This window comes from Chinchilla lanigera, unplaced genomic scaffold, assembly GCF_000276665.1.
Source record: "Chinchilla lanigera isolate Chin_1 unplaced genomic scaffold, ChiLan1.0 scaffold00047, whole genome shotgun sequence".
NCBI lineage: Eukaryota > Metazoa > Chordata > Mammalia > Rodentia > Chinchillidae > Chinchilla > Chinchilla lanigera.
In genome coordinates this window covers 16,748,501-16,764,827 of record NW_004955448.1, presented here as the reverse complement: position 1 = coordinate 16,764,827, position 16,327 = coordinate 16,748,501, and the positions used below count along the sequence as shown (strand labels likewise).

At 42.9% G+C, this 16,327-nt stretch overlaps 1 protein-coding gene across 6 annotated transcripts in view; it reads left to right on the top strand.

Moving 5' to 3' along the window:
* Wdr49 (WD repeat domain 49) overlaps nucleotides 1-16,327 on the top strand; it is a 138,940-nt gene that overhangs the window by 75,353 nt on the left and 47,260 nt on the right. For all 6 annotated transcript variants that reach the window (XM_013518660.1, XM_013518658.1, XM_013518662.1 and 3 more), the window contains 4 exons: nucleotides 771-886; nucleotides 9,736-9,866; nucleotides 12,546-12,644; nucleotides 14,398-14,562. In XM_013518660.1, coding sequence (XP_013374114.1) covers nucleotides 771-886; nucleotides 9,736-9,866; nucleotides 12,546-12,644; nucleotides 14,398-14,562 — 511 coding nt within the window. The remainder of the gene's footprint in view (nucleotides 1-770; nucleotides 887-9,735; nucleotides 9,867-12,545; nucleotides 12,645-14,397; nucleotides 14,563-16,327) is intronic.

Sequence of the window (16,327 nt, the reverse complement as noted above, 5' to 3'; positions counted from 1 at the left end):
TACGCACCCTGCAATTCTGAGCAGCAGCCTGGACAACTTTGAGGTTCCTGTGAATTCAGTAGCATAATCACTGCTTTGACAGTGCATCCGTAGCCCAGCTGAGCTCTGAGATCTGGCAGCCTTAGTGAAACACGTAAATCAGGGCTGGCCTGTTCCGTGCATGTCCTCTGAAGAATCAGGAACGAAGGATACTTTCCAACCTTGCCTCTAATTTAGGGTCCCAAATTAGTACCTATGCACTCAGAGACTCAAAATTATTGCCCCATTTATCGTGATCTTGAAGGCTGTGTTTTTAAATTAATTAATGTTTTGAATAATATATACAGACAATAAAAATTTTGAAAAAATAAGAGATACACAGGGGAATGGGGCTGAAAGTCCCAACTCTGTACTGCCTCCGTCTTTCCGGGGAGCAGCTGCCATCTTGAAGCCATGTAGGGGTTCTCAGTCACTGGTGCCTCCTTAGCACACCAAAGGCCCTCCTCACTCCAGGGACTTCGAGAGCACTTACGAGCATTTTCCAGGGAGCAGGTAGAAGACCAAGTATATAACATGTAGTTTTCACAGGGTCACAAGAATAATACATATAAGGGTAACTGTCAAAATAGTGAAAGAATTCTCTTTAGTTATACAGAACCTAAGAGAATCAACCCTAGTTTAGAATATAAATACAAGTGTTTAAAATGATCCTATTCACAATGTTGATTAGGCATTGAAGGAGATATTTTCATTTCCTATCTCAAAGGTGATTTTAATTTTTTTTCTTAAAGATTTGGGACTTTAATGGATATTGTCACCACACACTCAATGTTGGACAAGACGGTGCTGTGGATATTTCACAGATCCTCGTTATCCAGAAGACAATACTGGTTACAGGCTGGGAGAGGTATGCTATGCTTCATGTAGGTTTTATTTGAATCAAAATCTAAAAGAAGAGGAACACAGAAGTCTGTGTGATTCCAAGTCAGTAATTTGCTGGTGACCTAGGATAGGGAACAACTGTAGTTGGAATTGAAAATTTAATGAATAAAATAGAGGATCATACGGTTTAAGTGGCTCTGTGAAGTGCTACAAGGCTTTCTGAAGCTTTGGGAATTTGACTTTATCTGAAAAATTCCAGATAAGGATATAATATCATTTGCTGAGTGTGTAGTCAAGATTTACAAGGGAAACAGTTTAATAGCCGGACACATAATTTATAGGGTTTTATAATAGTCATCCAAAGACTCAAATACAAAGGAGTGCAGGAAATCTGTCCACACAGTAAAGACCCAAAGAATTCGGCTGAGGGCCTGGACCCCATGTCAATGTCCTGCATGAGTCCGGCTAAAGACCTAGAGCCCATAACAGTGTCCCACACGAGTCCAGCTGCAGGCCTAGAGCCCATGACAATGTCTCGTGCAGTCCTGTTTTGAGAATCTATGCTGAGAAGGCCCCAAGGTCAGTGGTGGAAGCTAGAAAGTCTGCACCAGTGGGACAAAGGATTTAAGCTAGCAGGCTGAGGGATCTGTACTGGAGCCAGGAAATGATGCTCAAAGTGAGGACCAGAGCTCCCCCAAAGTGAACTGTAGCCAATCTCAGCAACAAGGTCCCGAGCTCCTCCAATGATAATAGTCACATTTATACCACCATGGCCAGCATGACACGCTCCTCCAGGAGCACCAACACCTCCAGGAGAAGCAGTAGCACCTCCAGGAGAACTGATAGCACCCTTTCTTCCCCTCCTGTTTTCCTTTTTATGCTGTTGGCAACAATCCTCAGGTGGGCCTTCCATACCCAGCACGGCACTGGTTCGGTTCATCTGTGTGTTCCATGTTGCCCACCAGTTGTCAATTCATCACACTGAGATGCAAAAGCTTCCCCACTTTTAAGGTCAGCAGATGCTTAGCACGTTACATTCCTTCGGCTGTGTGGGACTCACTTTTCTCATGAACCTGTCTTCAATGGGCGTCAGGGACGTAAACGACCCACTCACTCCTAGTGTCAGCCTTACTTACATATCGCTGCAGAAAAAGCACCTTTCACAGCCACTTACTCCTCTCTAGGAGGAGTCTTTTTCTGCTTCATTGTGAGGAAAATTACTTTTTTTCTAAGAAAACTAAAGAATTATAAACAGAGCCTTTCGTATGGTATTGTATAAGCACTAGGACAACTGAAGTGTGATCTATTTTGAAAATATACTTGTCATAGATTCAATAATTCATAAAGTATTTTTCTAACAGATAATTTGTCCAACATTATTCATTAGAGAACTACGATCTTAATAATCTGAAACTCAGGTTAAGATTTTATATTTAGAAAATGAGCAGTGTATATTTGGGATTTCAATCAAGCTAGGAAAGATTTTTCTTCTAATGTAGATGAACAAGCAGAGTAGCAAACAGTGTTGCAAACTGCTCTATTTTCAAGAGTAGTTTGATAATAAAAATCTATATTACAGACTGTTGTATTTCAATTATGAATTAATTCAATCACCCTCTCCTTTAAAGGGTAAGACCTCTTCACATTCCTGGGAGTAAGCACGATCCGTTATCAGCTCACAGCTGCTCTAACTGTCTACGACCTAGAAATCTCTAGGTCACGGCAATGAATAAGCTTAATTCTCTAATATCATGGCAGAATGGATGTGTGCTCTCCCACCGATCTAATTTAAATTTTGAACAAAACAAAAAGAGCATTAAAAAATTAACCTGTATATGTCAAAACTTGGAGATACCACTTTTATTTTTTTTAAATGTTGTTAGAAATTAGCTGCAAGTATAAACTTTTGTGATTGATTATAAAGGAAAATGTGAAAGATTAGATGTACTGTTACAAAAAAATCATTTAAAGAGATAGTTGATACTCTGATCTATGCTGGTGGGTGGTCACTTGCCAAAATCTTGGGGCGGAAGATTTGGGAACATTAGAATGAGAGTGAGAAAAATGATTACTTCTCCTATCGTCTTCCTTTTTTCATCTTTCTGAAGTTTGTCAAGAGTTGGACTCTTCAGCTGGAATGAACAATTTAATAATACACTCTCAGTTGTATTATTTCCCTCTTACTTTGGGGGGTTTAAGGTTATATTTTCTGAGTCAAAGGTGATATGTAGGGATGGATTTTGCTGGATAAAGCAGAGGATCCTTTTTACTCAGACACTTTTCACAGAAGAGGCATGATGGTGCACAACTGTTTGGTAGATTTACAGAAATATGATCTACTAAGCCAGCTCCTTAATAGCTCAGTGACTAGAAAAGAAATAACCAGAAGATTGACAGTTAGCTTATTAAAGTTTCTGTAAATACCAGAGAGTGATTGGTAGGGTAAGTTGTAGCTTTAACTTTGGGCTCTATCTAAATGCAGAGATCAGTTTCATAATTTTGCCCAGGGTGGAGGAGTAATTACATTTAGAGTGAAGTACCTGAACACATCGTTTATTTTATTTATATTGCTGTGAAACATTAGACACTCTATACACATTATCTAATTCAATCCTTCACTTCGTCTTGCAAGGTAAGTGATATTTTATATGTACCTCAAATTTTTGTCTTCAGCTCTAATCTGTGCAAGCTCTTACCCATTTGCTTGCTAAGTCTGACTGACTGTAATGCCAAATTAATTTATTTTTTGTCCCCTGCTCCAAAGCATACTTTTTATTTTAGGTTTGGAGCTTTAGTTAATGGCCAGAGAGCTAGTTGTCCATCTTGGTTTCCATTTCTTACTCAACCTCACAACCTAGTAATCGCTAAGTCTTACTGTTTTTATATCCTAAATGTTTCCTAAACGCACTCCCATGAATACTTGAACTATATTATTCAGAGTCTTACTTCTACTGAGATAAATGTCACAACCTTCTAATTTGTCTTTTCTTCTGGTAAGCCCACCTCCCACCACTTAATACATTCTGTAAGTTTCAGTACACTGATTCCTTTGTACAATGAATGCATATTACTTTCTTCTTTAAAACCTTTCAGTGTCTACAAAACGTACTTAAGAGCCCTCTCCCTTGGACTTACGTTTTGTTCTCTAGTTTCATTTTTATACATTCTTGTGTCTATTTTAAGCCTTATCAAATAACCTGCTGGCAATATGTCCCCATACAAGGTATGCTGTTTCATATCTCTATCCCTTTATTCTTTTCTCCATGCCTGGAAATCCTTTTCTCATTCTTTTTTGCATAGCTGGTGTTTATTCCTATTTCAGGCTTGTTCAATATCTGCTTCACTAAGACAGTCATGCTAAGTTCCAGGATGAAAACATGTCCTCCGTGTGCTATGTGCTCTCCAGGTGATGGTGCGATTCAGCGTAGGTGTGCTTGTGTGCTTGCACACATCAGCTGCTTATTGGGTGTGCAGGGATCTCCTTGAATAATTTAATGAATGTTGTTTAGATAGGTTGGAACACTAAGGATTAGAGATAATAATTTCCTACATCCTCATTCCTTGCAAGAGACAAGCAATGTAGATAATAAAATCTATTGTATTTCTCATAATGAACCAGGTGGGAAAATATTATACTTTTTTTACAGAAGAGAAAATTCAGCCTCAAGAGGTTGAGTGGGCCAGCCAAGGTTACAGGCACTCAGGAGACAGCGGACTTGGAGTTAGAGTCGATGCTATGGTCAGAAATCTGGGTCTTGAGTGGGTCGGTTGCGAATGGAGTCCGTTACTGTTCGGACGGAAGGTGTCCCCCAAGCTGCCCTGAGGGGGCCTTTCGGAAGGTGGTAGAGAGCGGCCGCAGTCCTCTAATAAAGTCTGAGCAGGAGTGTGCCGATTGGAGGAGGGCCTGGCTGCCGGGAGTAGCTCACTGGGGCGGACTCGGGAGACGATGCTTCTGTCGCCAGCGCCTCCCTCTTCTCACACTTGCTCTTTATCTGCTCTCGGCTGCCGTGCGGAGCAGCTTCCTCCTCCGCGTCCCCCGGTTCCCGCGTTTCTGCCGGGAAGCCCACTGACCATGGATGGAAACCTCCGATTCCCTGAGCCAAAACAAACTTTTCCTCCTTTAAGTTACTTAGGTCAGATGCTTTGTCACAGTAACGAAAAGCTGAGCAACACAGGGACACAAAATCATGGAAAGGCAACTATACACACTTTTCTAAACAAATGCTGGAGTAGGTTGGTGGTTTGAAGCGAGCCTAATAAATCGGCTCTATACAGATGAAGAAACACAGAAGTGTTTGTTGTCAGCTTAACAGCATCTCAGAGATTCACTCAGAGTATCTCTCTCCCTTCCCTTCCCATAAATATTTCAAAAACTGCACCTAGGTAGGAAGCACCGAGTGAGGAAACAGAGCGGATTAATGTGAAAAATCGTGCTTTCTGTCGTCAGAGATATCACAGCTTATTTGAAGAACACCTACAAGGCAGGACATAGTGAATACCACCGTGAAGTGCTCCTAAGCAAAGTTAAGCAGAGACGCCAGGCGATTTATTTACAGATGTGATCGTTCATACCTGGAGAATTTGTCTTTCAGGAGAAAAGCTCAAACTTCAAAACTACTAGAAATATGTTTCTTAAATTTTTAAGCAAAATATACTTATACTTACAGTTGGGAATTCATATAGGGTCAGTTCAGAAATCCCTTCTTGGATCTTTGGCCCAATTATATCGGTAAAATTAAATGAATAGATCATTGATTATATTTTCATTTGTTCAAAGTAGGCATGTAATATGCAACATAATGTTTCTTTAAAGCTTTTAACCAGCCCTAAAATTCTGTGATTCTCTACTTACAATGCATTAACAAAATAGACTTAGTTTCTTTCATGTTCTCTCCTTTGTGTAGGAGAAAAATTTCTGTTTTCTTCCTACTTTATCAATGTACAATTGACAAAGAAAATTATATATATTTGTGGTATGCAAGTTAATGTTTTGATATTTGTGAAATTGTGAAATGACTAAAGCAAGCTAATTAACATATCCATCACTTTATATACATGTTAGATGCTTTTGTGAGAATCTTTTGCTTATGAAGATTTTATCTCCTTAAAAATTTAGACATCTAAATATATTATAAAAGATTATATGTAAATCTTTCACAAATTTGCAATATTTCTGAAAATACTATTATAAGTGTGTTCCTTCATGGAACTCCGTAGAAAAGCAGGTGTTTAATGAATAACAGGTGATATAATTCTATTTTTTTATGTTTTCTGCCAAGCATTAATCTTAAAAATAACCAGAATGCGTGCACAGTTTTCATGTAAGGTATAAGAGTTAAAACATTTCATCACCAACTTTATCTGAGATTCAAAAGTATTTTTAAATGAAGTAACATTACTAATTTGAAGTTACTCAAGAATAAAATGTATATATTACAAGCTATTACATTATTAACAGTTGCCTCACTAAGAAACTTGCAATCTCACGTGACTTAATTCATTTCTGAGGGTAAGAATCAGGATGGAAAGTTCTGTGGACAACAGCAACTTACTTTAAATTGACCATGCTGGAGCGAAGGGGAGGACAGGTCATGCCTGAAATTCACAGACAAACTTTGGTGTTTATTCCAGTGTCCAAAATTAGAGTCTACCAATTTTAGGGAGAAGAAACAAAGAAAAGAAATCAAAACGAATTGATTTATGTGGTATTCGTTCTCTACCTTTGCAATACTCTTGGTAAGCCTAAACATCAGAAAATCAAAGGACAGATATTAATAAGTCTTATAATAAATGATCAGCAACATGTGAACAGTTAACCCGAGGGAATGAACGTTTCCTGTGTTATCTTTATGACAATTTCAGGATGATTAAATTTTAGTCGAAACGTTGTTTCCAGGGCTGTGGGTGTAGTTCAGTGGCAAAGTGTGTGCTTGGCAGACTGAGTGGTGCTGGCTTCGATTTCCAGTACCACCAAAAAGAAAAAGGAGGTTGTTTCCTCACTCATTCTTCCTAGAAAAAAGAAAGTCCCCCCCCCCATTTTTGGTGTGCTCTTTTGCACTTGATAGATAAACTAACCTCGTTCGCATAGAATTGGTCATCATGTGAATTCTGAATTCCAGACGTCACCCTCATCACAAGATGCAGTGACTCAGCCGCAGGCCTCTCAGGCCTCCAGACATGAGCGGGGCACGGAGCAACAAGCCTCTCGAACCCCTAGAAAGGCCGGAAATCTGCTCACTGTGAACTTTAATTTTACTCTTGGCAAAAGTACAAACTTAAAATAAGCTGTCTTTGAAATTGAAAAATGAAAACTATAGTGTAGATTCTTCAGGCATTTTAAGGACAAGTGTCATTTCACATCAGGGCTTTAAAGGAAGGGTGACAGGTAATTAGCTCTTCAGTTCTTGACACACAAGGTCAAATAGCAGAAGGGCTGCTTTTCACACCAGTTTAAGAAAATCCCTCTGTGCCTTCGGGTAGTGTCCCTTGAATATATTTAGCATACCTACCTAATACGGAATCTTGGCGAACAGACACTCAGATGAGTTTTGGCTAAGGGATAATAGATGTAGGCAGGGCCTCTTCCTCCCAGTCCTGCCTCATTCTTCATCCGTAATGTATTCAGCCACACTTACCAAGCAGAGGAGAGGATGGTGTGGGGATAAGTGAAAGGAAATCCACAGAGGGATAGAAGAGATATCTCGACTAAAAACAAAGCAGTTAGAAATGCACAGGTGCTTAGAGGACAAAAAGATTATACTTTGGGTTGGACAGGAAGGCATGTTTCGGGAACTCAGCCCCTGAATATCCCTGAGAGTTCAAAACAGTTCCTTCACCAAAGAAATAGACTTGAAAACACGTTCTACCTTTAACATTTAGGAAAACTGCATTTTATTGTGTTCTATCTTTATTTTGGTAGAAAAGTATTTCCCCAAACTCTGTGCAGGATTGACATTTAAGAAAGTGTATCATATCTACCCCAGTGACTTCCACTGCCCTGGCAAATATTTAACTGAACATTCACATAAATTTGAACAGCCAGGGTAGAAGGACAGCGAGAAACAATTTTAAAGTAGACTGGATCTGTATACTGTCGGATCTTGGGAAACAGACTCCCACATGTGAGCTTTATCCTATAGAAAATGGAAGCTAGAAAATGCTCGGAAACAGGGTGTTGATCTCACCTCTTATCATGCTACTTACTCTACCCAGAGCGTTTCCTGCTCCAGATCCGTCCTATCTATTATGGCCCATTTGAACTACCAGCCCCTCAATTATGCCATCCGTGATTTCTGCTCCGGACTCTCATGTCGGTTGATCAACAGTTCTTACCATTTGCCACTTTTCAGATTTCACTTTGTTCTCTTACCTTTGTAGATCTATCTGCTCCGGACTCTCATGTCAGTTGATCAGCAGTTCTTACCATTTGCCACTTTTCATATTTCACTTTGTTCCCTTACGTTTGTAGCTCTATGTCTATGGAATCTGTGAACAGAGACTTCACACGGAAGCAGGAAATTCATGTAGAATGAATGGGTATGAGGAACCCCAGCTGGGAAGATTAACCCAGGAATAGAATGAAGAATGCGCCGGAGGAGAGCACATTAGAGGCAGTGACACTGGTCTGAAGTTTTTCAGAACTGCTCAGCCGTGGGGCACTGAACACTGAAGTAGGAACCTATCGCTGGCTGCTTAAAATTATAAGTGTGTTTTGGCAGAGGTAAAATCTGAGCATTTGATTTGCCCAGGAAGACAGACACCCAGGCGGCTGTGATGCAGATCTGTGCATCACACCTGAGGATTCAGGGTAGAGGTGTGGTGTGGACCGAAGATGGCAATGTCTGCTTTTTTAATGTATTAAGAGTTGTTGCTTACACATTGCACGGAGCTGTCACCCGGAAAGTGGAAACTATTCCACGCTGGCAAAGCTTAGGAATGAAGATCAGCTCAGAGCCGTTCATATGGAACAGAGACTGGAACTCATGGTAGCGCCCTGGGTGTCTGGTTAAGCCTGCTTGAACAGAGAGAAAGGAGTGGAGCGAGACAATAAGGAACACTGATATTGAAAGGGTGAGAGAAAGCAGGGACGGCAAGCGATGGGGGAATACAAGATAAGGGAGCAGGAGGAGGAGCAAGAAGCACTGGTAGCACAGATGCTTGAAGGAGGGGAGGAAAGTCCCTCCCTCCGAGACCCGTGAATGGCGTGGACAGGACACCTGGAAGCCTCCTGAGTGGACAGGAGGGTGAGGAGGAGGCGAGACGGAGACACCACGCTTGTGGTTACAGATGCTCATGTGAGACTGCGGCTCTGAAAGGGAGGAGAGGGCGGCATAGGCTGGTAACCCCGGCTCAGACCAGAGCGGAAACAGGGTGGTGTCGACGCTCCCACAGTTTAATGCCCACCTCTTCCGTCTCCACCAGGTGCCAGGTGTTTATTCCCTGTCTATTCTTGTCTGAACTCCAATTGGTTAGCAACGTCTCAGGATGCTTGATTCTCCTAAACTATTCTTTCGGTTCACGATGTATCTGCCTTATGGCTCATTTTTCCCAAGTGTGTTCCTCAACTAGCTTTTCAAGACTTAGGGAACCCCAAGAAAATAGAGTCTGTGGCCATTTAAGCCTGTGGCCACGGGGATTTTAACATGAGAAGCTTTAATGAGATCTCTCACTGACTTTGTTTAAACCACCAAGTGGTATTTGTTTACAGCTCTGCCTCAGTTTTTATTAGTATTGCCATAAAGTCTTAGTGGTTTCGTGGTGCTCACGTGGAGAAGTCCTCTGCACCCTTGAATCACTCTGCTCTAGTGGAGAGTGGGTCCTCCACATCTATATCAGTTTTAGGTGCAGAGCTAACTTCTGTGTTCTTTTCACCAGGGCTGTTACTGTGTTTCGACCCCAGCACTCCAGTCAGTTTCTCATCGAGCCTGAGGAATGGAGAGGAGGAGCCCAGCACCACGACGACGTCTTGTGTGCTGCATTTTCACCTCCACAAACTCTCGCCACAGGTGAAGGAACATTCCCTTGGCACTGGGCTAGAGGCAGTTTGGTGTGTCTGGCTCATAATTTAAAGAAGACTTTTCTCAACTGCAAAACGAATTGATTTCCCACAGAGGAAGCTCCCGCTGGTTCCCATTTCAAGAGCAATGCATTAATGGCTATGACCATCAGCTCCTATGAGGGTTCTCTGGATTCACATCTTTGTCCTTCCTCTTGCTGTAGTGTGATATCTATGTTTTGATTTAAAGTACAGATCACCTCTCTACTACGTGGCATTTAAAATGACATTCAGAGCCAGTGTGGTGGCACACTTCTGTAATCCCAGAACTTAAGAAGCTGAGGCAGGAGGATCACTGCGAGTTCCAGGCCAGCCTGGACTACACAGTGAGTTCAAAGCAAGACCCTGTCTTAAAAACACCCAAATAGTGATAAGAAAAGAATGACATTGAAAGATATAAAAATAAGGTACAGAGTACCTGTATAAGGGCTCAACATTGTGCTTGGTAAACAATAAACACATCAGTAAGTAAATATTACCTTGATTGTTTTTGTTTTAAATTTTTTATTTTAAAGAGTACCATTGATTTTTATTGTCCAGTTTTCAGGAGCAGCAGTAGGACCGTTAGGTACGATTATACTTCGGTGGCACCCGAAGTTTCATAATGAGAATGTATTAACCCTTTGGAATAATTTAGCTCTGATAACGTCAGTCAGAATCATCATGACGTATCTGTAAATCCAAGCTCTTAGATGATCCCCTGAGTGTTCTTAGAGGGAACATGTTAACGGATATTAACTTTGTTGTATCATTTCTAGGCAGAGAAAGCTATTTATAAAAGCTATTTAGAAAGCTACTTAAAAACAAGTGTCACCGTGAAACTCTGAGGTCTGTATTTGATCCTAATGTCTTTCATAGATCCCCAAATGCCCTCACTTAGGAGGAGTGAAGACTTAGAAGGAAAGAGCCAGGGTGTCTGTGAAGTGTTATGGATGAGACCTACTGATTTATTTACATTCAAGTTTCATTCATTTTCAGGGCTGTCCTAATCACCTTCTGGTAAGGCTGGCTCTCTAGTTGAATTGGCTTTACAGTCATCAAAGCATCACACAGCTGGGGAGGAGCACATGCTAAAATATGACAGAAATAGTTAGCCATAAAGCTGGGTAGTGGTTATTATTGTGAATGTATCATAAAATGCCATTGTCAATCTATACTTAATGGAATACTACTCAGCTATAAAGAAGGATAAATTTGAGAGATTTGTAGGCAGATGGACACACCTTGAAAATGAAATGTTAAGTTGAATATAAATGAGACACACACTGACATGCCATACAGTTTTTCTCATGCGAGTAATCCAAAGTGCAAATTAAAAGCATAATAAAGAATGACAGAAGGAAACAGAAGCAGGGCTGGGAAATAGAAAGGGCACAGGAGAGGAGAGACGCGGGAGGTGCGAAGGAAAGGGCTGTAAAAGACTTACAATGCGTGGAGAACAGGTGCCGGCCCCCCGCCCAGCGGTGACGGGCCACAGACACGAACTACAAAGACGTTAGCGAAAGAGGGGGCGGGGGAGGCGAGGCGGGTGCGAAGGGCAGGGGAATCGGGAGCCCCAGGTGCGCTAATCACCAGTACCTGCGGCCTCCGGTGGAGGTAGAACATCCCGCGCTGCAAACATGTGCTAACAGCACACAAGCTCCGCAGGCTTAAAACACAGAAGAAACGCCACTGCGCTGGTGCCTAAGTACCCTCTTCGGTCCTTCTCGTGTTACCACCGCCATAGGAGCAGGTTTGGTGAAGCACTTCGCAAAAGCCGCTGCAGAATCAGGGGCAAGATGGTCAGGACACAGGCGGCCGAAGGCCGTTCTCCTCGACCGATTCTTGGGTCACCCGGGTTTCTTTCTCCAGGAAACACAGATGCAGAGCACAGTCCTCTCTCCTGCCCGCAATCCCGAGGGAGTCACCGCGTGCGCCCCCCGCGCGGCTCTGCCCTGCCGGGGCGCCTGGCGCGGGGCGGGCTGTCCACCCCGGCCGCAGCGCACGGCCCCCGGGACGGGCTGCGCCAGGCCGAGCCTCACTGTTCTCCGCAAGACGCAGCCGTGACGCCCTCTCCGCCTGCAGGGTCCAGATGGGAGAAAGCAACATTTCACAAAGTGTATGGGACTGAAAGGACCCCCCAACACACACAGTGTGGGGAAAGAGAAATGTGGGGGGACTGGAGCTTCTTCATTACTCGGTAATGAAGGTGTATGACAGCAATTACTTTTTAAGTATTGACACCATGCTCAGCACATTGTCGATACTTTGCATTCTGCACAAAGCCCTTAGGAGCTACAGTTATCACCGCAGCTCTGCAGGTGGGGAGATCGCAGCCTTCCCGTGCACCAGCTCACTCCCCGCGCGGGGCAGACTGGACTCGAACTCTAGCCGCCGGCCGCAGAGCCTCTGTCCCAACGCAGACAGGAGGCGCCGCTCACGTCCACACGCCCACCGCACGCGTATTCTGGGAGGGCTGAGTCTAGTGTGAATAAAAGTGCGAGCGTTTCCTGAGTTCCTTCGAATATGGGGAGAATGTGGCCGTGTGCTAGGTGCTGTGTGACATACCTGGACACCGACTTCTTTTAATTTCTTCCTGTATTCCTCTCCAGTATTCTGACGACTTACGTCCTTTGCCCTGTCCCACTAGGAAGTTACGATGGAGAGATCGTCCTGTGGAACAACAGCGCAGAAAACGCTGTCTGTGTCCTCCACCCGCATTACCAGAGGCCGTTAAAATCGAAGTCAGGTGCGTGCAAGTCGGAACCGAAAGCAACGCGGCTGCGTCGGGCCGCAGCTGGCGAGGTTGTGCGTTCATGTGTCGCACGCAGCTCGCTCCTAGATGACCGATGACCGGCTATCAGTACAAAGGATCGGTGATGCTCTTGTCAAAGTGGCTGAAAGAACCTGGAGATTTACTTGGCTTAGTGAATCCTCCCCTGCCGGCCGTACCTTTGTGCTACATCAGCATTCTGCATTACCCACGGCAGGGGGCAGGGTTCTCATTTTTATCTAATTTAGCTTGTGCCAATAACCCTGGCCAAAATGCCCTTGAGTGAACCTTGGGTGCCCTTGGGACGCGTGGGGGCTGTGCACACTCAGCCTGCAGTTGGCACTAGGTATCACGCCGCCTGGAGATCAAATTGTTCCTTACTTCAGAAACCGGTGAGGAGCATTAGACAGGAGTGTATTGTATTTTATGGGAGTTTAGCCATGCACATGAATATTTTATACTTAAACAACGTGTCTTGACAATTGCCTTTCACATTTTATTGTAGTTTTCTTACACACTAAAGGTTTTTCCTTAGACTAATGTCTTTGGGTAATGAATATGCCAGTCCTCAGGACTGAGCCAGCTTCTACCGTCTCAATTGGACGAACTCAGAGAAAATGAGTCCCGCCTTAGGGAAGTACTGGTCATCAGATACGTGTGTGTGTGTGTGTGTGTGTGTGTGTGTGTGTGTGTGTGTAAAGCCAAAGTGATTTACTGGGAGTGAGGAAAGCAGTTTAAGAGGCTGAGGGAGTCCTTGGCCATAGACCCAGAGCTCTGACCTGCTTCGTGGCAGAGCATTAACCATTAGGCTTCATCTGGACCTGCTGTGGAGAAGGGACTTTTGCTTCTTCTACTTTGGCCTTTAAGAGTGCACCACCCTCCTCAGACAGCAACTGCACGGTGCTCCCGATTAAGTACACGGAGAAATAAGGGAGAAAAATAAATACACCAACTTTCTAAGTGACTCGAAGGGCATTGCTATGGATATTTTATTTTTTGTCTTTTTGAGACAGGGTCTCGCTATGCAGTTCAGGCTGGCCTTGAGCTCACTTTGTAGCCCAGGCTGGCATCAAACTCACAACGATTCCTCTGCCTCAGCCTCCCGAGTGCTGGGATTACAGGCGTGTGCCACCACGCCCAGCTGCTGTAGATATTTTGCTTTGAGATTTTGAAGATACTTCTGCAGAGTTTTTTCAAAGCTGTGTGCAGACTATTCGTAGATTCTGAGACGAATGTTCTCAGTTTTCCTTAGCGAGGCTTTGAGAGGTTTTCATCAGCTAACCGAAGTACCCATGGGAATGGCAGATAACGGTGCTAAGAAATTAATTCAACATTTATAGCTACTACATTTCATGTATATTAAATACTTTCAAAGTTGGTGTTAATGAAGAATAAACTGGAAATGACATGTTATTAAAAACACATTTGTCTTGAGCACATCAGGATTTCTGGGTTATCAGCAATAACTATAACATGAAGTCCCTATGAATTCATGTCAAGGGAGAACATGGCCTAGAACGTAGAAAACAAAATTAAGTGAAATAACCCTCCAGTTGTGCCTGAGGAAGTGAAAGACGGGGCTGGCTGGCTGTGGGCTGCACATCTACCTTGAGCCTTGGTGGGGTCAGTGGAGGCAAAGACGGAGGTGGGCCTGTACTTCTCCACATTTCCTAGTTTGAATAGAAAATATTTCTCTCCCTTAAGACACCTGGCTCTGTCTTCATCACAGATACGGAGCCTCACAAGCTTTTCAGTGCTGAAGCAAAAGGCTCCACCTCCGCCACGGCAGATCAGGCTTGCGGGGCAGCCCGTACCTCCGAGATCGACACCGAGGGTAACAACGCTGTTCTGAGGCTTTGTTTCCTTGAAGCAAGGAAAAACATGGCCGCAACAGGTAAAGTATATATTTATACTCTGCCGGCAGTTGGGAAAGGGAGAAATAAAGAAAGTTCCATCTGCTTCTGTCCAGGTTTTGCGGCATTTGGCTCCATGTTGCTGGCAAGTCAGTACTGGGGAGTGGGAGGCCGTGGGCCCTTGCAAGGAAGGTGAAGATTGAGGAGGAGGGGTACAGGAGCAGGGGACAGATTACCTCTGACCTCTGAGAATCCAGGGCTCCGTGTGTCCAGATAAGAGTGAAAAATACTCTGATAAACTATTTTATAGGGGCAGTAGTGACAACTAGCCTTCTAGCAGTGGTACAGAGATGTTTTACTGGGGTAGAAGACACAGTGAGATACAGGTCCCAAATATATGAGTCGAAGCTTAGGTCTGCCTGTAGCAGCAGAATAGTTTGAGACTCTGCACAGGCATCTGGTGTCCAAATGGGCTGGGAAGAAATGAAGAGGAGCTTGTCAGTCGGAGGCAACGACAAAATTTGAATTAACTGCTGATCTCAGGAAAAGAGCTGTCCTGTTCTCTGTCTCAATTACTTTTTGCATAGGGCTCTGAGAATATTTGCCAGTTGTATGTACGTTTTGGAATAAGAGTCCTGGCTTAATTTTTTGCTCAGATGGATGCTAACATTGGTGTAACTGGATAATTTATTGGAGTTACTGGATGTAATGCACATGAAATAACTGCCTAGTCATCCCTCTGTTTGCAATGACTGTATCAGCACGGTGTTGATGAAGTCTGCATCCATCCAAAATAAACACCTGCCTCTGAGACTGATACATATTCCTGGAACTTTCACCTAAGTTAGGTGCATTTTAGATGCATTTTGAAGCTTGTTTTTATTGGAGCACGTTGGCAGTACACGGCTGCTTTCCCCATGGGAGTTGGTAGAGGCCCCCCACCCTCTTAGCTTTTCCCCACCCGTCTCTCCCACGGCTTGGTTCCCTTCCCTCTTGCAACAGAAAACTGCTTCTGGAAATATTTTCAACTTTAACCTAAATTAGGTGAATTCTAAGTAGTTTTCCTTAATGTTAGAGATCTAGACAAATGCATTATATATTTGAGAAAAGAAAAATATCCGAACCACATTTTCTACATTCATTTATTTCACACATTTAATTTGAAAATGGAAAATCTCCACGTGATTCATATAAAAATTTTTGCCATCATAAAGATAAATCCTTGAATGTTAGAAACCGTGGAATATTTAAAATGGACTGGAACAGGTTATAAATCTTTCCGTTTTCTAGAACTCATTCATACACTAGGAACTGTTATCCTGAGATCACTCTCATTTTCTCAACACTAATTCTTCTTTTTTTTTTTTTTTTTGGTTTTTCTCCTGTACCGGGAACCGAACTCACGACCTTGCGCTTGCCAGGCAGTTCTTCTTAATATTATCAGTGTTCTCAAGTTGTTTTCATTAAAGCAGTTACATGCCATCTTTCTACCCATTTTCCACCTTTCTACAAATTTCTACCTTAAACAGCTATGATTGTTAATTGCCACTACATTTGTGAAGCAATTTGGACATCACCTACAGATTTATCAAATAATAGCAGCTCTCCACAGAAGAATAATTTAGGTAAAGTGCTTCCACAAAGCATATAAAAATGGAGAGTGAGAAGGTTAGTTTTCTACCTATTAAGCATAATAAAGATTCTATAAGGGCTTACAATAAAATTCTGATGAAAAGTTTAAAACCAAGCTAATAAACAGAATTCCAAACATGCTCCTAAAGAGAGAAATTCATAGCTATTCTGTTA